Raw genomic sequence first — 22,158 nt, forward strand, 5'->3', positions numbered from 1 at the left:
CTGCAAAGACAGAACATAACCTGGGTGAAGGTGATCATGAAATGATCCAGAGTCAGAACTTTACAGAAGGAAGAAAGAACATCAAAGTACAAACAATGGACTAGGAAGAAAAGTTTCCAAAAAGTACTGATAGCTAAATTCCTGGAGTGGGTCATGAGGGACCAAGTGTAAGGTAAAAGGAGTCAATGAGAGCTGGTAGTAACTTAAACAGTACCAATCATACATACAATATATACTAGCACAGAACTAACCAGGAGGTGTAGTAAAGATTCAGCTAAAGAAAGAGCTCTTCACTGACACACAAGAAGGAAATGTACAGAAAGGAGAAAGCAGGGGGTCTACAGAAGGCAAGTATAAAACACACATTGAATAACAAAGGAGAGAATTAGAAAAGGAAAGGTATAAAATGAGACAGATCTGCCAAGAAATGTTAAGAGATAAAAAAGTATTTCACAAATACATTATAGTAAAACAAAGAAAATAAAAAGTGTTGAGCTACTGTTCGAAAGAGGGAAATCTATTGACAGACAATTCAAGAAGGCCAGAAACAGGTGATTTATTTTTTATCAGTGTTCATTAGAAAGATCAGTGGCAGACAGATGGCTAATCTCCTAAGTAGTAGAGTGACAAGAATAAAATCTCAGCCTGGGAAAAAAAAAAAGGATAAGAAAACATAAATTAGCTATTTTCAGATTGGTTGTGTTTGTAGAATTTTATGCAGGAAACTTGAAGAGCTTGAAGAAACTTAAAAGAGGGCTGCAGCCATCCTGGAACCTTCAGCAGCCACCTCCGAACCGTCAGCAGCCGCCTCTGACAACTCTTGGGACTAAGGAAGGCAGCAGAAGACAAAAATATGGGAAAAGGAGGAGCTGAAAAAATATAGACATGTCAGCTTAATGTGTCTTCCTAGAGAAGGTCCATTTGTAAGCACCTGGAAAAGAACAGGGAGATGAGTCATATGTGACATATATTAACCAAGAACAAATCACGCTACACTGATCTAATTTTCTTTCCATGACCGGGTAGCAACACTGATAGATTAGAGAAGAAACAGTAGATTTTCAATCCTTTAGTAAGACTTTGGCACTGTCTCATCAGATATTCTCTTCTGCAACAGGCAGATTAAATTCTTACAAAATAGGTGCAAAGTCAGTTGGAAAAGTGTATTTTGAAAGCAGTTATTACTAGTGAAGCAAAGTCAAACTGCCAGTCATACCAGAGGTCTGTTCTGAGAAGCATTTTCAGGAATATATCACATCTGATTATATTAAATATTAACATGGGATGAAGCAGAATGTACGCTTATTGATTCTGCAGGAGACTTCAGAATGGGAGGGACTGCATGTACATTGCAGAATAAGTTTACAATTTGAAACAGTTGTAACATTGGCCTAAAAAAATGATGCTTTTATGCACCACAGTGCTGACTACCTTTCTGAAGCAGGCAGAATCAGTTATATAAGGACAGGATGAAGAACAAGTGTCTTAGTGCAGTTCCACAGAAAAAGAAATAAGGTTTATAATATTTTAAATATTTAAATATTAAACACAACTGAATAACCAATGCTATACTTGTGTGAAAGCAGCAATGGGATGTAGTAACACATTAGATACATAATGCTGTTCTGCTTCAGTCAGCCTAGATAAGACCTAAACTAAAGCACCGTATCTCATTTGCCCACTTTACTTCAAAAGCATCTAAACCAGCTGGACAGATTTTAGCGGAAAGCATCAAAAATAATCAGAAAGCACAACATAAATAATCAGAGTTGTTCAGCTAAGGAAATGACAAGTCTGAGCAGAAGTGTGAAAAAAAAAGTCTTCGGATTTAAAAGGCCTTTGAAAATAAGACAGAAGTGACCTAGTCCTTCGTGCAGAGATCGGGAAATAATTTAAATTGCTGTAAGAAAGATTCAGTTTAGGCATCAGTGAAGTTTTTCTAGCAGTGTGTACAGTGAATATTGGCACAGATTGCCAGGAAGGTCTGGTTCCTCCATCTTCGGAGGCTAGGGAGGATACATAAGGAATCTGTCAGGAGTAACACTGTGGCTCAGGGATGAACAGGATGCTTTCCTGAAGTAGCTTTTAGCCTCATTACATGGTACTGTGGAATTTTTGAGAACAGCTTTACAAGTGTAAAATAAGTTCAAGCACCACCAAGGGTGGTGCTTAAAGAGACAATCAGTAATAGAGCTCCCCAAGCAGTGAGCCCGGACACCAGAGAGCAAGGCAGTCACTCCTACTGAGGAACAACGTCATTACCACCCAAAAAACGTGCCCAGCAAAGAGTCCCCCAAAGTTACAGCCTTTCAAAGCTGCTGCAGTGAACCCTGGCTGCACTATTTGAGCTGAAATGCAACAAATGGAAACACGGGGCTTGGACTGAGTTTACTATAGAAAGGCAAGTCATGCTTCAAAGCCAGGGAAATGTAATATCAACTATTAATAGGAGATACAGTGTTCCAGCAACAACTTCCTGTCAGAACAGATATGGATTCTGTAAGGGACAGTATCTGAGAACAATTGTCACAGCTTGGATGAAGATCAAGCAAGAAATGTTTTGTGAATTTTTACAATCTTGGATCTCCCATTAAGGGATGCTTAGAAATCACTTAGAAAAAAAAAAGGTAACTCTCCCTATAAAACAGCAGAGAGTGAGCGGAGTGTCACAAAACATCCTGGTATCTTTGAAGAATTAATGTGATTAAAGTATATACCTGTGTCACAGAGCTCCTTGATGATCATTTTTCAGGACTTCCGAATAAAGGAAAAGTTATCATGCAAAGAGCTCAAATAAGCAAGCCAATTAGAACAGTTTACAAATTATTACTCATCTCCTGGCCACAGGAATGACCAGTGTACCTCCTCTTAGCTCTCCTTCAGTGTGAGATAAAGCAACACAGCAATACCATCTTGAGCTTTAGCTACTTCATGCCTTTTTCCAACGAGTGTACACTCAAACACTTTACTATGACCTACTGATCCTCCCTGTAGGGGAGGAGGACGAATGGGTCTGGAAGGTAAAGAAGGAAAAACTGCAGGTGTTGCTAGGGAAAAGCACAAAATTATTATGAGAAATTGTGATAAAAAGGTTTTCAGCATTAACAAGCTCCCTATCTGCACATTTATGGATTCACATTTGGGCCATTCAAACAAACCCTTCACAAAGACAATCACAAAACTCCCTATTTAAATTGGGGTGAAGCAGAGAAAGTAATAATTTTAGCCTCCATTCCTTTGAAGATTCAAATATTTATGCATGAGAGCAATACTATAGACTTAAATAGGACTATTCATGTGTATAATTTTATGCACACATCTAATCTCTGGAGAAATAGGCCTTATATTTCTAACTACAGGGCAAGGCCTACCTTTATTTTTGTGTTTCTTACATCACTGAGCAAGCCATGTGCAAACAAATAAATAACATAATGAAAAATACAATAATAGAGACCTAACATGAGCTCTGTATTTGTCAAGTTATTTGAATCTGCTAAATAAAATCCAAGAACATCTCTTGCAGATTTTTCTATTCCTCTTGTTAAATAGCTGCAAAGGGATGTTTCTGAGCCTTTATATATGAATGAATGCTTTAGATCTACAGCAATTTGGATCTCTAAAATGAAAGGATTGAGGTGACCTAATTTACTACTCTGAAATACTAACGCAGGAAATGTGTTTTGCGTAGAACTAAGACGAAATAAAACAAAAGCCAATGAATCATGTTTTTCCCATGACCTCAGTGTAGCTCATCTCTGAACAGAGAACAAGTTTCAGTATTGATTGGAGTTAACCATCGCATGTGAGGTTACCAGGGTGATCAGATAAACCTGTGCACTACTGTTGATCCCTTTATTTTCATTTGGGGCACTGAAAAGAATTGCAAGTGACATCTGTTTTCCTGCTGGCTGGCAGGGGATCCAGAAGAAACAAAGGACAAAAGCCACACAAGTCAAAAGGTGTCAGCAGCAACAGTCACATCACTGAGAGGTCTGTTTGTTTTACATCCTCAGTATTTACTGCTCTTGGTGATTTAGGGTCTAATCCAAATTCCACTGAAATCACTGGGAAGTCCCTAATCGACTCAATGAGTTTTGAGTCAGGCCCATGTCATTTGAGTCTCTTAAGTGTATTTCAGGAAGTAGAGCATTTTAGCTCTTAGTAGTTCCAAATAATTCCTGATGACTGATATTTTGACTGACATGTTTGAATATCCTTGTATACATCTCCCAACAGGCTTCCAGTGCCCTCTCTGGTTCACAGGGGAGAAAATAAAATATACCATAAAACCATTCCCATAATTTTGGCAAAAATATAGCCAGTCAGTAAGATACAGCTGACAGTTAGCCAAAGTCCCCACAGCCCTCCCACACAACACCTCCCCCTTCTACTCTTATAATTTTCTCCATTTTTTCGTAATGTCATCTACCTGAGCTACTTCAGACCAAATACATAGATAAGAATTCCAAAGATGTGGAGCCTTTGTAGAGATGGCTTTTTTTCCAATACAAATCAGTATTTCCAGCACTACAGAATGACCATATAGCAGGGATAAAGTAGCAGCATACAGTATCATAGCTGGAGTGCAGCTATAGTTAGAGTGCATTTTCAGGTGGAAAGCAGTCTTGGATAGAGAATCCTAAAGGCAACTCCATTGGTCATATTTCCAGCTGCAGTGAGAGAGTATCTATGCAGACTACATCAACCTCTGCTAGGATATTACAGGTAAAACAATACACTTACTGAATGCAGCTTGCTGAAAAACAACAGAGAAGCAGCTGACCAAAGATCCTCTCACAAAAAGGTCCTTTGAAACACATTTTTGTCAAAATTTGAAGGAAAATGTAGCCAATATTGTAGGAATTTCTGTGCTCTGTTAATGTATACTGGATCTCTGGAGTAGCCCTGTGTAGAACATGCTGATACACTGACCACTGCTTGTCATCAGAAAACAACTTATGTTATGACCTCTAAGCAACACCCCAGGGTGTACAGTCCATAAGACACCTTGGCACATACTCCCTGTCACGGGGACTTTTGATGGCTGGAACACATTACCAGGACTGAGCTCTGTCCAACCCAGATCACAGTCATATCTACAGGGAGACCTCACCACACTCCTTCAGGAGACAACAAAAGTGGAAACGCAACCTTCACTACTACCACAGTGTAAACAATTCATTCTCATCTTCACTCTCTCTCACAAATGTAGGGAGCAGCCTGGTGCTCCCTAGCACTCTCCACAAGACAGCACTGGCAGCCAAAGAGCAAAGTGTCTCCTCACATCTCCAAACTGGAAAAGTCCAAAACTGCTAATGACTGACCTCATGCCAGGTCTGTAGGTGACTTAGCAACACTTCGCCACTAACAAAGGACAAATTACCCAAAAAGATAACTTGTTCTAAAAGTATCTGTAGCCAGCCTACATAGTCTAAAATTGTACTACCAAAGCATCTTCAAGCCACCCATGCTCACAGAAGACAACTATTATAGTTTCTTAAGAAAATCTGTAAATGGCAAAAGTGGGAAGAAGGGCAAGGTATGAACACAGGAACACACAGTCACAGGATGTTTGCAAAATTAGGGAAAGAAAGTAGTCACATTTTAAAAATCTTCCGAGTTTCATAAAGCTACAGCACCTGTAATCTAAATACCCATATATCTAACTAACTACAAACTAACTAAAACAAGCAAAATAGCCTAGTGGAAATTGTCAGGACCAGTGGTTAAAACAGCACACTTCTATTCTGTTTTTCTGACTGTGTGACCTTACACAAATCACGTAATCAAAGTGTGTTTCATTTCCCCCTTTTTGGACAGAGGGATACTAATAATTTCTACCTTTGTAAAATGTTTTGAATACTGTCAGAAAATGGGCTACTATCAAAATACTCAGAATAATGATGATTGTTTTAAAATCTATATTCTTTAAATGTAATACAATGTGAAGACTATGCTGTATTTTAAAATACATTCTAAAATTGCTTTTCTTTAGGTATCTACATGCTTTAATAGCATAAACAGGAAAATGCGTCCCTTAAAAATTCTCAAATATTCAGTGTAGCAAAATTCTCAAATTTCAGTGTAGAAAGTTAAATTGAAATTGCATTATTAACACTTCTACAATGTTTCCTTGATGAACTACAAATATCTGTCCATTAAATACAAAATGATTCAGCCATTACCAAAAATCATACTTCACTGTGAATGTCAAAGGCAAAAGGAATATTGAAACAGACTATGACCAGTGCACAAAAAAACCTCAGAACATGGCTAATGATGTCTTATTTTCCTGTCATTTTTCTGCTTCCCTGCTACAATGAAACAGCTGCTATAACTACACTGCATGCATTGAATAAAATGTCAGAAAATGCTAACTCTGCTGTGAGCATTCCTGATATTCTGATAGAGGTGTGACTACAGTTGTCATAAAGAATCTCAAACCAACGTTGTCATGGGTTTGTCTGCTGTGGCATTTTTTTACCCTACAAAAGAATAAACCACTTTTTTTCACTATCTCTCATTCAAGTTACTGGTTTCTTAGTATTCATGGCTTTAACAGTATGTTTACCTAAAATTATTTACTTCTTGAGAAACAAACTATAATGATGAAGATTTAAAAGTACAATAAATATTAGACAGTAAGGTTACCAGTGTCTCACCCATGTTATAGATACACAAGCAAAATGAAATGAAGTTAAGGACTAATGAGCTTCTGATGAATTTAATTCACTGGTTTCCAGATACCTCTATAATCTTGGTAAGCATTTCCCACCTCCAAGCCTCCCAGAAGGCACTCCCTCTAGACAAACAGGATCGGACAGGCTCTTCTAGGCTTCAATTACATCCAAGTGCCGGAATTGCCCTCTGAGGACCAGGCAGTGAAATTTTAAATTAAGTGTTTTCATGTCAAACACATGGGTACCAAAACCTGGATGGAGTGTGAATTATGGTGGGAAATTGTGAACCTATTAAAATTAGTAGTAAAACTCTTGACTTCAGTGTAGGCAAAACACCACCAAGTGAGGCAAGAGGACCACAGCCTCCTGGGTGACAGCAGTTCATGTATTGTGCAACCCCTGTTAGTCATTCCACCTCTGAGTGTTTCGGTCTCTCCATCAGTAAAATGGGGACAACAGTATCTACTCACATCTTCAACAAGCGATGAGAATAAGCAACTGAAAACACTGCTGAATGCTGCAACTCAAATCCTGGAAGTCTAGTGTCCACAAATTCACACTGAGAATTTTATAATGATTTTAACACAGAAATGAAAAGTCATCAAAGTGAGACAGGGCTAGAGCAGTTTAAGGCTACCTCCTGAATACCCTGGGGAGGTCAGCAACAATGTAAAGCCTCTGCCAAGTGGGCTAGAGAAGTTAATTTAAATCCATTTTGTGCCTCTTCTGGTGATTCCACACTCCTTATTCTCCAAGTTCAGGATAGTGCATTGTGTGAAAGTACATCAATGAAAAAAACATTGAAGGAGTGCAGCACATCAGCTTCAGATTCCAACTTCCCTATCTACTCCTCATGCTTCTTCCTGTCATCCTTTTCAGAAATAAATTTTTGCTAAAAATGAAATTGAGAAGGAATAATCCAACAATATCCAGTGCAACACGTGTTCTACTTCACAGAAGGAGATTTTTAATGATCTATATAAATGTTTTCCATCTACATAGAATATATTTCCTAAAAAACGTAAATGGTTGTTCCTGTAGTATATGAAAGTAAACAGAGGAAAGAAATCCCAAACTGATGGCTAGACCAGAACACATTTCACAAAAAGCACAAACATTCTTCTTTCAGCCAAGTATTTCTCTACTTAACAGCTTTAAGTCTTCTGTCATAAACATAAAAAAAAATTCAAGTACTTCTGTTTAATTTACATATTTGTGTGTCACTGGAAAAGACAAGCATTCTGCTCTTGACAAATATCCACAAAACAACCTTCTTATCTTCCTTAAAACTTCTATTTCCTATGATGTCTACAAAAAGCTTGTCAAAGTGGAGGGTGCTGATGTGCTGAACCATGCTACCTAAACTGTCTCATCCAAGTCTCTCAAGCTGTGTAGGGTAAGAGGTTTTATTTTTCTTTTATATTGAAATCCAATTGTGGTCTCACAGTTTCAACTAACACAAAATGAATCTCATAATTGTATTAGTTAATCAGTTAATTCAGCATTCTTTAGACACGGTGTCAGTAATTGTACTGATTGAAAACATAGAGAGGTATGTGGAATCAAATTATTGATATGAACAAGACAGGTCAACACACCCTGTTTTTCACATTAATTCCATAACGCAATGGGAATAATCCCTCAATAACATACAAACATCGAGTTAATGGGCATTATTATCAAATAAAATAGTAAAAGAATAATACTTTTCATTCCTGTCAATTCAAATAAAATACAATTTTAATTGAAAAATAGTAAGTATTTAATATTTGTAAATTTGCTTCTTCTTTCCTAACTTCCTACAGAGCTTGCAGCTCCCTAACTTGCTGCTATTTAAACCAGGTTGTTCACATTTTTTCTTATTGTTTTGAATTTAGCTCATTTTCCCTGATAACTAGTGAGGGACAGACATTTCTAAATGTACTCTGAGATGCTTTTGTTGCTAAATGAATATTTATTACAATTTGAGAAAAAAACTGTCTCCACGAATGCACACAGAACCTCAAATGCACACAGAACAGTACAATAATTAACCCAAGACTGGTATGGAGAGGTGAAATTACTCTACTTGACATTTTCCCTAGCTAACCACATCTCTTTACATCCCAATTCACCACAGTATGTTTCTGAAAGAGATGACCTCTTTTTACCTCTCTCAGTATGTAGCCCAAGCTGTGTAAATTCTGTGATGTCTGGCTTTTAGGGATATCACAGAACCAGCCCTGTCCTTGTGAAATGGAAAAGCACCTATTGTATGTATTTTGTAATTTATTCCCTTTCTCCTATTTCACTTTAAGGTTGGCATTATTTTCACATCACTGCTAGAAATATTGTTTCGTCCAGCCAAAATTCTGCTCCTGCCATCTGTCAACCACTCACCTCCTTTTTAAACATAATCTCAAAATCTTCTTCGGCTTAATTGACTCTTTAGTGACTCTTTGTGGGTTGTATAAAGGATGATGACTGTTGCACTATGTTAAGCAAATCACAGTGTGAAAATGTTTCCTGTTCCAGAAAAATTTAATTACTGTAATCCAAACCAGTTTGCCTGGAAATACTGAATGTACACAGAGTATTCCCAGCTACCTCATGTTAAAAAAAACATAATTTCTGCAATAATGTAGGAATCTTCAGCTTCTTCATGACAGTTGGCTACAAGACTGTCTTGGGGAAAGGAAGATGCACCCTGAGGAACTTCTGGTATATTGAAGGTCAATATTATTGCAGATTGTCCAGTGTCTGCACTGCCACTAGGTCACATGGCACTTTCCAGGCAGAAATCTAAGTTCTCTACCCCAAACTTCATGGCAGAAAAGCCAGACAAAAGACAAAAGACAGCATTTCAAGAACATTGACTGTAACACTGAAGAAACCAAACAGAATAAGTAGCATTCAGGAGTTCTAGCAAGGCAAATCCCTGGTCTTCCTTTCCTTCCTCCTTCCTCCAGTTTGGACCAGCACACTAGGAAGACAGGACCAAGAGTGCTGTGGAGCAGTGGCTACGTATTTATAACATAAGGAATATCAGAAACCTTACTGTTACAGTTTTGTCAACACAGGTTTTTCCAACATTGCCCTGGAATTCATAGCAGCTAACATTGACACTTAGCAGAGTGTGAAATGAACTGGGGGAAACAAAAGGGAAGGGGGGGTTGTCAGGCTCCTTTATCTTGTGGACCCCTACAGTTTTGCCAGTCAAGATAAGGAACCTTTTTCAGCCAGTGACAATAGGCTTTTCTTAGGTTTATTTCTCAGTGTTACTTGGAATAGCTGTCAGAACCCAGCAGCCTGCAGACCACAAACTGAAAATCCCTAATCTAGACTGGCTTTGAACACAATTAATTAAGACAACTCAAGAGGAGGGAGGGAGAGGGGAGCAAATATTTAACTGGATCTGTATATGTATTACAGCAATAACAGGAATACATTATACAAATCTGTATTTAAACACAGGAGACTGAAATCACACAGATTCATTTGTGATTTAGTGGTGAAGTGCAAGAGAGCTGCAAGCTGGCCTGACAAAGTGATCACCTGCCAGTTGCCCCTCTGCTTCCTGTGCAGCTAATGTAGGCTGGCAGAAATGCCAGTTTGGGGCAGAAAAGAGTGACAGTCCATAGTGATCAAACTCGGCAGTGCTTTGTGCCAAAGTCAGCTGTTTACAGCTGTTTATGTGCTTCTGACAGTTCTGCTCCCTTATCACCAGGTAAGCAGGAATGTCAGCCTGATGGAGGAGAGGGCATCTATAGCCAGTTGTAGACAGAAGAGATGTAGGAGAAGGTACATGGGAGAGGATGTGTGCCCTCAATCCTGGTGCAGGCCACTGGAAGCTGCTGTGGAAGGGCAGCCACAGTGCCACAGTTCTTCCTGGGCTCAAATGTGCTTTGCTCTGGGAGCTGATGTTCCCACCATCTTTGCATTGCACAGCCACCCCCTCCTACCTCTGCTCCTGGTGTCACTGCTCATGAGGCTCTAAAGTGGGCTGGGTCAGAAAATGTGTCCTGGAGAAAAGTAACCATCTGAGCCGCTGTGCAAACGGCTACAAGGAAAGAGTGGCGTGAGAGAAGGTGTTTTTTTAGCCTCCTCAGATTCATACATTTGAAGTCAGTTACTTTAAAGAGTGAGGATGGACAAAGCAGTACTAGAGGTTTACAAAGATATAATCATAACTCTCCTCTGTTAAGCTACTGGCTCTTTCTCCATCCAGTTCATATTTAAGGTTATTGTACAAATTGTTTATATAATTTCATTTCAGGAGACGAAAATAAGAGTGTCCGAGTAATCCTAATTAGAAGCAGTGTAATAACTGATATCGGAAGTAAGATTTTTTTTTTAAATTTTTATTTTGGAGCCTAAATTATATATTCTTTTCATTTCTCTACTATTCAACTCAGTTATGTGTATTTGTATTTCCTCACTAACTGCTATCTTTGATTTTAAGACAGCTGCATCACTGATGATAAAGCACACAAAGATCAAACATGTTCCAAATCTCGTGCCAAGCTTTCTTCCAGAAGGAAATTTACAAAAAGAATAAATAATGAAAGTCATAAATCATAAATACCTCAACAGTACTTTCTCCTTAACCATCACTGGATTTAACAGTGCTAATTATATTTTCATCTCTGTTGCAGAAATCTGACATTATTGCCCATGCAATTCTAACTTGGAATGGCTCTAAATGAGCTCCACAAACTGGGCACTTGTTTTGGTGGTGGTGCTATTCTGTGCAGCCAGCACAATGGGCTTCTGCTCTTGACTAGCTAACGCAAGAAAAAGAACAAAATCACGGGACAGTTTTTCCCCACTATTTATTAACCTCTCAAACTTTTGTCATCTGTACACAAGCAAAAAAAGATGCTGCTAAATGATCAGATCAGACACATTGATTACTTCTTACTGACTCAGAACTATAATTGACTTTGTTGAATCCCAATTTCCATCATGCATTGCAGGACAGGCAGTCAAAATGCTGTGAGAGATGATATGAGTGACTAGAAAGAACCTGATTTTAAGATCCCTGATGCAATTTTTCTGCCAAACTTGAGAAAATAATTACAAGATTCAAAAAAATTCCTTTTGCTGTTTCAAATATAAGTGCCAAATGTGTGTTACTTGTATACGCTTGACTTGCCTGAAGACATGAACCTTGAAAAGGACTATCTTTTTTCTCAGTATAATTACCCCCTCTTTCTGCCTTTCAACTGCAGGAGATAAATGGAGCATATGTGCATGTTTTTCATGGGTTGAGAGAGAATCACACAGAAAACACAGCCAAGGAGCAAGAGTCATCGAATGTGACTCCACAATACATATTATCAAACTGACCTTGCCAGTGCTGGCAGGTAAGGCAGTAGGCTGTGCCCTCAAACTAGTGGATCAAACTAGAGTGATGCTCCTATGGAAGGAAGGTCACACACCTAATTCACAATATTGAGTATTTTACAAATTTTAGTATTTTCTAGGAATTACTGTTATTTTTTCCATTTTTAGTTTATTTATCTAAATACTCATTCAGCTAGGCATAAGGAGTCTGAAAGGGAAAACGTCTCTTCAGCCAAACTGCCTTCCCTGTTCTACCCCCAAGCATCTCCACAACCCTTTTGTGAGGAGAAGGTTAGTCTGGGGGGTCAGTACTTGATTACCCTGCTACTCTGAAAAAGGCCAGCAGGTTTCACATTGGGGCTACTCTGGCTAGTTCTGTATTGGTGTGCTCAATTACATGATTAGATACAGCAGAAGAAACTGTTTCCAGTAGAAACTCCCATGAGGGTTTCCAGAAGTCAGGGTACCCAATGAAATCACGGATCATAGATATTTCATAGATTACCAGGGAGTTGAATTGTACAACAGAAGATGGGGTGTTGCAAGCTTTCCTTGGAAATACTGCTATTCACACTGGCATTTGGAAGGGAAGCCTACAGCTGTGTATCATCTCCATACGGCTGGAACCGGAGATAGTGATGTACCCAAACCCTTCTCTGGTGGTTCTGAAACAATTTAGCTTACACAAAGTCTACTTGTGTAAGCCAGCAGACCGACTAACAATTTTGTTTACATTAAAGAGCTCTGATGACATAGAAAGACATTCATGTTTTTCATGATGAAATTCCTTACTAATGTATGAAAAATGTATTTTTCACAGACTCCTACTCCTCTCACACTCCTGTCTTTGTTATCTCCCCTGCCATATGCTGTCACCGTGTGACTCATCGCCAAGGACTGTATGCACAGCCTCTGCATTAGCCAAATTGTTACAGGCTGTGATAATGATTGAACCCTGAGCACTTTCACTTAAAGCAAAATGAGGAACTTGAACAGACTCTAAGAAAATTACTTTCATATATGTGAAATTGGTGCCAAAATATCAGAGCAGCCCCCTAAAGTAATTGGTACAGTCAGGACTGCACAAAGACATTATTTAGAAATATTTGCACATAGTTATTTGATGCAATCACTTCAAAAGCAGAAAATTAAATGAAATTATTTTTTAACCCTATGTGAACAATGTATAGGAGAACCGACTCTGGCATGGAGCCCAGAAGAGAATAGGAATTAATGCACACATATCACTGGGCAGTTATATAAATCATCCACACAGCAGTTATCCTTTAACACAGTTTTCATGTGTATGTTGGAGATACTACAACTTCTAAACCAACACCTTGTCATTGTACTTTGATAGAACACTGTCTGCTTTCCTGTTCTCTCTTTCTCTGTATTTTTTTTTTTGGTTCACAATTTCATGAGAATGTGAAACATTCCCCTTAGAATTCTGCTAAAGCTCTATCAAATTCCACATTTGACAATACACCAAATATGTTAAAAGATAAGCTTTCTTTTCAGTTGTCTGAGAAAAGTAAACTGAAATATAGAGAAGTCAGAAGGAAAATGATTGTGTGTATTGCTGGAGTAGCTAATATGGTGAATGAACATGATTATTACTGGTGTCTTGTGTGGGCTCTTCAAGGCTGCACCTAGTGAATTGCAATGTCATCTTTACAAACAGTGTATTTTCAAATGCCCAGAGCTATACTTAAGTGCTTGAAAATTGAAATAAGTGAATATTCATTTGCCTGGCAATGTTGAAATTGCAATATTTTGAGGATTAAATCTTTATTATGTCTTTCTCTGTCCAGTGAAAAATCTTTTCTATATAATTGCATTAAATGCATTTAGAGTTGATAGAAAGGCAAATTATGTTTTCACAATCACCCAAATTATTTAAATGCAAAAATGTCAACATGGCCCCTAAGCCTTACTGAAAACTCAGAAGAGAAAAGGAATCTATATTTTACCACACCAAATTAATTAGGGAAGAAGATGGATGAAAAGGTGACTTTCAGATGAATATTGCAGCACATCCTATAGGAGCTTTGGTATACAAAATACCTTAAAATAAATCAGTTCTGATAAGCTTCCAGTCTACGGGATTTAGAGACATTACATGAAAAACATAAAGGAGACATTCACTCAATCCATGCGTTTTTCGAATATTACGTAGTGCACAAGGGGGAGCTCCTGTAACTCTTTATGACAATAAAAACCTGAAGACAATATAGGAACCAAATGGAAATAAAGCATGAGAGATTTCAGAAAAAAATACATAGTGTTCACCCAATAGCAAGAATTACTGTATGAATTTGCACAACTTAATCTGCTTACATCTTCTGAGTTCAGTATGGTTTCATCAGTACAAAGGAGAGGAAGAAGCACCTCCTCCCTTTTAGGATGTATGCTTTCAATGAATAAGGCACAGATTTATGTAGGTTTTAAACCTATACAAAGATCAAGTTGTACAAAAAGAAAGCTAGCATGGTTTTTGAGGTGAGACGATGTTTCAATTAAGTGTGTCATAGGAAAAATTTATGTGAGCAGGTAATCAAGTCTGTAGCATAACAAACACATTTAGGAGGTCTTCATTAACACCGCTCAGTTAGCCTCCAATCTTGAAATACTCTGCTTTTGAGCACTTAATTTTTCAGCCTTCCTTTCAAGCAGAATTTTTTTGTGTAGCTTCTTGAGGATGTGGGAGCTCTTTTAGCAAAATGCAATACGAAGATTTCATAACAGAAAAGAATATGAAACTTCAGCTTTGATCATTAGCAGGGTTAGAATTTTTTTACTATCTACTACTTGAATAAATAACTTATAAATCATGGATTTCTGTTCCTTCTGTGGATAATTCCTATGCTCTCTTAGGCATCTACAGTTTGCAAAGGAGTTTAAGACATTTGCTGATATCAGAAAGTAGTATTCAGCACCAGCGTCCATTGGAGAGTGGAGATTCATATTCTCAGCAGGTCCACCCACATTCATTCCTGTGTCTCTGCAACTCAGTCCTGCAATGCCCTCTTCTTTAAACTATCCTACATCTCACATTCTCCAGAGCAGATGGGTTATTCCTTAACTCATTTCCTGTTTGGACGCCAGTAGAGGGTGTAAAAGCACAGGGGAAATAAGTCTGGTTTTCAGTCAGTGTGTCTTTGTAATAGTCAAAATGTTGCTCCAGCAACTAAAAGAAGTCCTTGAGAGAAACCTCACACCGTTAAGCACTGACACAGGAATTCCCAAGCAGCCCAGGACCGAACAGTGCTGGGATTCTGCACATGCCACGCCCACAGCCCCTGTGCACAAGTTCACAGTGAAACTGTAACGAGCCTCTGGTGACTCCCTTTCAACTGAGATATTTCAATGCTTAACAACACGGTTATTTTTTAAGGGGTCACAAATGGTATTCCTTACTTCCAGAATAAGTCCCAAATGTCGAGCTTCTAGTCCAAAGGACAGGATTGCTGGTGTATAACTGGGAAAAGCTATCTAATATGTGCTATGTGTTTTCCTCCTACTCAGTGTCAGAGAGGTTTGATCCATTGCAATTTAACAATCAGCCAGGAGCATACACTCAGCATGGCGAACTCAGCGTCAACAGTGAAAAAGTGGCCAAATTGTAAGAACAGGATCCTGTAGTGGGAAACATCATGCAACCCTGCTGCCAGCTCTGCTGGTAACACATGGAACCAGAACTACTACCTATTCTGCCTGCACACTGGAACCCGACCTCCCATGCTTTCTAAGTACTCTTCTGTGTCTTTTCCAAAAATGTATTTGAAATTATTATTGATTTTGTCATTTTGGCTTTAGGGTTACATTCATCTCACATATCCAACTCTACCCCATGGGAATTTTCAAAAACTAAGAGCTACACAGACCAGTATACAGATATTGGCCTGTCCTAGTTAAAAAAGACTGGAGCTGCGTTATTTTCTCTTATGTAAGTCAGCATTAAATTGACTTTATTTCCATTCTCCAAAATATAACTGAAGACAATAGTATACTCTCTCTCAGTATTTTATGCTCAATTTAACTGCTATATTGCATTAAATGGTGTGCAATAATGTAACCCTAAATGCAAATGAATTCACATTTGGTAAAAAAAAATCTCTGCTGCCTTCTCCAAATAGGAAATTTTTTTGTAGATTTTAATGAACTAGGAAAACCAAACATCCCCATATGGTGAGAAAATTTCAAGGCATGCATTAAAAGAAAAATCTTACATTACTCATCAAAAACTAATAGATGTGACAGGAGAAAAAAATTAAGCTATGAAGATGAAACTCAAATGATTAGCAAATATGGAAAATCATCTATTACAGTGCTTCTAAAAGACTCACCACATGCTAAAAGAGAAAAGCATGCATTTCATATTTCCAGACTGGAATATATTAAATTCCATTTGAAGCAAATTATTTACAGTTATAAAATTCCCTGAAAAATTAAAACAACACACAGGTACCTTGAAAAAAATGCATAATGATCAGAACTACTGAAGATGTTATCTCTTTCTGCCTAAGATTGTAATGTTTTCTAATCATATGAAAGATTTTGAGGAACTTTCTCTGAATCTCAGAGAGTTCCTCACTCAGTCTTTTTCTGGACATTACAGAGTAGTCTGCAGGCCTCTCCAAGCTCATTTGCTGCCTGCCCTACAGGCATCATTTTGGCAATCTAAAGATATAAAGTAGTCTAAAGATGTCATGGAAACACTTCTCTATCCTGATACATCATTCTGGAAGTCATATATCACCCTAAAAATAAGCAAAATATATAAAATCTACAAACACAGTGCTGTTTTCTGGTACCCTGATTTTTTGTTTCGAATAGCTGTCAACAACTCCGGGAAATTTGGCCCTGCAATTCCACTAACTCCCTGGTTGTTCAAAGCTGACTACAGGTGATGAAGAACAACATTTTTTGTAAGCACTGTAACAGCTGTACAGTTTAAAACTGCAGGAATGAAGCTTGCATGCAGTAAATAAAATACTCAGGTATTTACCTCTGCTGCATTTACCTTTCACTTAACATAATTAAAGGGAACTGTGGTCATATGGAAAACACACAGAACTAGAATTCATGAACCATTTCTATGCTGTGTAGGTTCTTCTGCCACATTTGTCATGGGACAGCCTGAGCTCCTTCAGGATGAAACAAGGTGACAAGCATCTGTCACATATTTACTCACTCAGCTTCCCTCCACAGAAATCTGTACAGCGTGGGAGGGAGAAGGATGTCTGTTTTTTACATGTGTCTTGGAAATAAAGATAATATGGTTTGCAAAGGACCTTATTCCTGTAAAAGTCACTGAGTAGCCTGCCTCAGCCCCAGCCCCAGTCAAGTTCTGTCTGCTACTCAAGTGATTATTTTGTGCAGGAACAGTCCTGTTGTGCTAGAAAAGCCCAGCTATTGGCAAAGGTATTAATCACTAAATTTTGCTCAGTTTCCAAAATACTTTGCACCTGAGAGTGTTTACTACCCTCAGCTGAGCATCACTTGCCATTACTGGGGGGGTTATCACCTTCTAGGGGAGACGGATGTTTTTACCTCCTTACCTCTATCAGTTACTTTTATCTGCTTCAGAAAACAACATCTTTTACTCTGGATTCTGCACCTGGTGCTTTCATTGAGAAGCCAGGCAAGATCCCTGACCTGACTTAACTCCCAGTGTTCCACTGAAATGCCAACAACTTAAAGAACCACTTAGGCATAATCCGTTAACTGGTTTGTAAAATGCTTACAGAATGAAAGGTGCTAAGTACCCAAGAATTATTACTCAGTGCATGGAAAAATGTTTATGTTCCTACAGGATAAGGCTGTGTCAGGAAGTGGTACAGCATTAGTGAATACGACTGTAGGAAAAGGAACTGCACACTGTTACATGTATACATTTAATAAAGGCTGAATGTGACAATTAAGAAAGGTCAGTGCCCTTGAGGAAGCAGGACAGACAGACAGGGAGAGGTGGAAGCAGTTATTTTTGCGTCAAGGAAACATGTTAAAATATTCCTTGTTTTTATCTGCTGTCAAGAGATCTTTTTTGTGCAACAAAAATACCTTTAACCTTTTAAAGACATCACATAAATAAATTCAATTAAACTTTTGTGTCCAGAAAGAAGGCATCCAAGCATCTGCTTATTACTGTAACTTTTCTACTCCTGCCATAAAAAAATTCTAAAATTTATCACTCTTTATAGCAATGCCTGACATTATTTCTTCCCACTATTACTCTCTATCTATATATATATACTATATTCCACTATTAAACCAGGCATAGAAATATTCATGAGTTCTTTCACATGAACTCACCAGCCTCATCTGGTGAGGCTGAAGGCACAGAACTGTTTTACAAAGGGGAACTGGAATGTAAAGCTGCTCTCTGAACACAGGAGAAAATTCTCCCTGAGCAAAGGGCCAGAACAATGCCTATGCATCAGTTCAGACTCAGTTAAGCCTTAAAATAGGATTTAATCATGAATTTTATGATCCACTGGTTATCCACTGGTCTTGTCACAGTGCAGCTTTTCTTCCTTACCCTCAGCACCTCTCCAACAAAGATAGGAAAACCAGACTGTAACACAAACTTTGGCAGCAGTACACCTGCTAATAATCCCAAACCAGTTGCTTTCTTCAGTTATATGACACAATGTCTAAAGCATCCTTATAATTTGCATACTGTGCTCAAATGCAAGAATATGCTTTGCATTTGCACTCGGTTCTTTTCAATTTAATGCTGCACTTTTGCATTTTTCATAACTGAATTCCTTCCCCTCTAGCAAAAAAAAAAAAAGAAGTGCAAAACTGTGTGTGATTTACCTTATTACAATTTTTAGCAACTTGGCAAAGAGCACTGCTTGACATACTGTCTTTATCTGGCATTCCTAAAAAAGGAATACAGAAAATAAATAAATAAATAAATAAATAAATAAATACTGTACATTCTTTAAGTAACAATGAAGATATTTATTGATAGAATAGGGAATTTGATGGTTCAATATTTTGATAACATACACATTAATCTATGAGTTTTAAAGAGAAAAACAGATTTATTCAGAAAAAAGTTTCCTCTTGTGAACACGAAAAAGCTAATTTGTGTAAATACTATAAACTGCTTGCTAAGCATAGTACTTTTCTCACAACTTAATATCTGAAGCATGTATATAGGAATTATTTATACTTTCTTATTTAACATAATCTATGTCTTAGTATCTGGAAGTCAATGTGGTACTGAGTTTGCACTAACTAGCATTGCTATGCTATGCTATGCCATTGTCCTGCAAATAGAACATATTGAACACACAGCATATGGCACAAAATTTGCAGATGCAATTTTTAGCCATCAGATACTGTCCTGGTTGGCATCTAAATAATCCCCTGGCCAATAAATAAAAGTACCTTGATTTACGCAAATGATGAGTTCCAAAGGCTGCCCTTGGATTCATGTCTACAGCACTATCCCATGTAGTAGTAGAGAGTACTACAGAGAGTAGTATGTTTACTGCAAGCTGTCTGCTCAGGCACTAACCTAGATTCTCTAGCAAGTTGTGTAGCTCATCCTAACTAAAAAAATGAGACAGTTTGTTATTTTTACTTTACTAGCAGGACTCATGGCCATGTTCCGTGGAATTAATGTAACATCTATAACTTGTTAAATGTTACATGACATCATACAGTAAGCTTTAGTCAACAGGCCTGGCTTAGAGTGCAGATTTTTGTACAGCTCCATGTACGCTTGTATACAGTTGGGAAGACATTTAGGAAAGTTCCAAAGTGTTTCCTGCTACATGCAGTATAAATACAGTTGTAATACCAAAATGAATTTAACGTTTCAACTTCAACCCCATAACCAGAGGACTTCCATCTTCCCCTTTCTTCCCCTTTCTCTTTTTTTCTACCATCTGATTTCTAAGTTCTCATACTTACTGTCATTGTTGGAGCCAGTTTCCATAACACCATAAGGAGGAGTGAGAAGTCCAGACATATACTGTCGATATTTCTGAAAGACAGTGATGGCACATTCAGTCAGGTACAGACGTATAAAACCATTCAGGGGAATATGTGCTATTTACATTTTTGTATCTGCTGCCTTTAGCTTCTCAGGCACACATGTGATATGAGGCAATCAAATGTATATTTACTCTTAACACTACAAGCTCTGCTTTCTTGACTGGAGCACACTGCCTTTGTTCCATCAAAAATTGTGCTAAAACAGCTCCCCCTTTCATCTTCCCCAAAGCATGACTTTAAGGGTTCTAATAAATCGATATTTTACTTACTGGTGTGATTTCCCATAAAGGCTGTTTTAAAGCTCCTTTGAAATGGCACTACTCATCTGAACTCAAGCTAGAAAGCTACTTTATTGAAGGGGTGGAGAAAGAGTGTTAATTAAGGATTCATAAGAATCCTGTACCACGAGAGTTTTGGTGTCAGATTTGCAATACACAGGATTTAGTGTAAAAGCTCTAAATGTTTATTTCCAAGACATTACATTTGGTTTTCAGAAACTACAAGGCAATGAAACACAAATACCAAATACCTCATATTATGTGTATCCACATACAAAAACTGTATTAGCAGATGAAACTTTGTAGCTATAAAAATAATGTCCCTTGTACCACTGTAAGCTACATAATTGTAACTGATGTCAGCAACTGGTATTTTTCTTCAGTGAATGCTGGTGACATGATCAATAAGGTTCAAAGCTCTGTCTACAGCTTAAGAAATTCATGGAAGCTACAAAAATAACACCTAAGGGAAAAAATTGTCCTTTTATCAAATACAAATAATTCAATGAATAAACGACACATCTTTTGTTTCCAATCAGACTATATTACAGCCATGCTTAAGGGTAAACAATTATAATTCCCTTTTGGAACCACCAGAAAACAAGCTTGGGCAACAGGGATGCTGATGTTCAGTGTAAATAAAACACGTCATGCAGTCCTTACGGTGCGCAATGAGCTGAACCTGAACAATCCATCAGCTGAAATTCATGTAGGTTTCAACTAAGCACACATAATAACTGAGACAGAAAATGACCTTTATGGTACGATTTTAATTTAAAAGTTTTATCCTTTGCTCTGTGGAGCTGTTTGGATGCATTCACTTTTAAAATGTTGCCTGCTGAATTTTAACAAAGCTTAAATTATTCTTTTAACATTTCTTTTTCTGGAAATGGAGACGAAAATATCATCAATTCTAGCACTAAAGACTGAATGTCTTGCATTCTAAATAATAACAAAAGCTACAAAGATTACATTAATCTTAATAATCCAATCCTATTTTTAGACAAGCTATTGCATCCTAAAGCTTAGTAACATATTATTTAAATCTCACCCATAATCCAGCTGAATACTCGTAGAAGCAAATCTGTGTTATATCGCTGGTCAGTCACACAAAACAAATGCTATTCCACTTGGGGATAAAACTCTCCCATTTTCTTTCCCAAACCATTCACTTTCCCATACTCTGCATCTAGTCCTTGCCTGGAACTTAGTGAGAGGAAGAACATGAGAAATACTTATTTTTTCAGTTCAACTAGTAATTCACACACATAAACCAAGGGAAAAACTCATTTTCCTTGCCCAAATTAAAAAAACAGAACTGTGTCCCAAGGGGTTGAAATAACACTTCATTCAAACAACAGATAAATGTTTTGTTCCACCTGCTACTGAATTTGGTCTTGAAATGTTATTTTTAGATGGAAAATTGGAATGTTTCATTTGGGATAAGATAAAAACCAAATTGTATAGGGTGTTTTTCTTTTCTTCTTCCTCACCATTCAGCTGATACTTTTTTGTTCTGTTTTTCCCAAAATAGCATTTTCCCAGAAATACATTATTAGTCCACATTTAATCTACCTTTATAAGGAACTTGAATTGTAGGAAGACAGTAATTTTCTCTTTTATTTCCTCTACCACGTCCACGGCCATCATAAACTGCATGGCAGTTTCCTTCCGATTAATTCTCTAAAGTTTTTCCTGATTATTCATCTCATGAGACAAAACATAGAATACACCATATAATCTCCAAAAGATTTGAGTACTCAGCTTCAGAAAAAAACTATTGGTAGAGTAAGCCAGAATCCTATATACAACTTCAGTGGGGGCATCCAATCTCATTTAGCCCCACCTCATGCTCAGGA

General features: G+C 37.7%; 1 protein-coding gene across 1 annotated transcript in view; it reads right to left on the minus strand.

Annotated features, from left to right (window-relative positions):
• Positions 1-22,158, minus strand: part of RAPGEF4 (Rap guanine nucleotide exchange factor 4) — a 129,907-nt gene that overhangs the window by 58,858 nt on the left and 48,891 nt on the right. Inside the window, exons 2-3 of the mRNA XM_029959556.1 lie at positions 19,938-20,010; positions 18,831-18,895 (exon numbers count right to left, since the gene is read on the minus strand). Coding sequence (XP_029815416.1) covers positions 18,831-18,895; positions 19,938-19,995 — 123 coding nt within the window. The 5' untranslated portion in view covers positions 19,996-20,010. The remainder of the gene's footprint in view (positions 1-18,830; positions 18,896-19,937; positions 20,011-22,158) is intronic.

The sequence above is a fragment of the Manacus vitellinus genome, unplaced genomic scaffold (assembly GCF_001715985.3).
Source record: "Manacus vitellinus isolate BGI_N305 unplaced genomic scaffold, ASM171598v3 scaffold_20_pilon, whole genome shotgun sequence".
In the NCBI taxonomy this organism is placed as follows: Eukaryota; Metazoa; Chordata; class Aves; order Passeriformes; family Pipridae; genus Manacus; species Manacus vitellinus.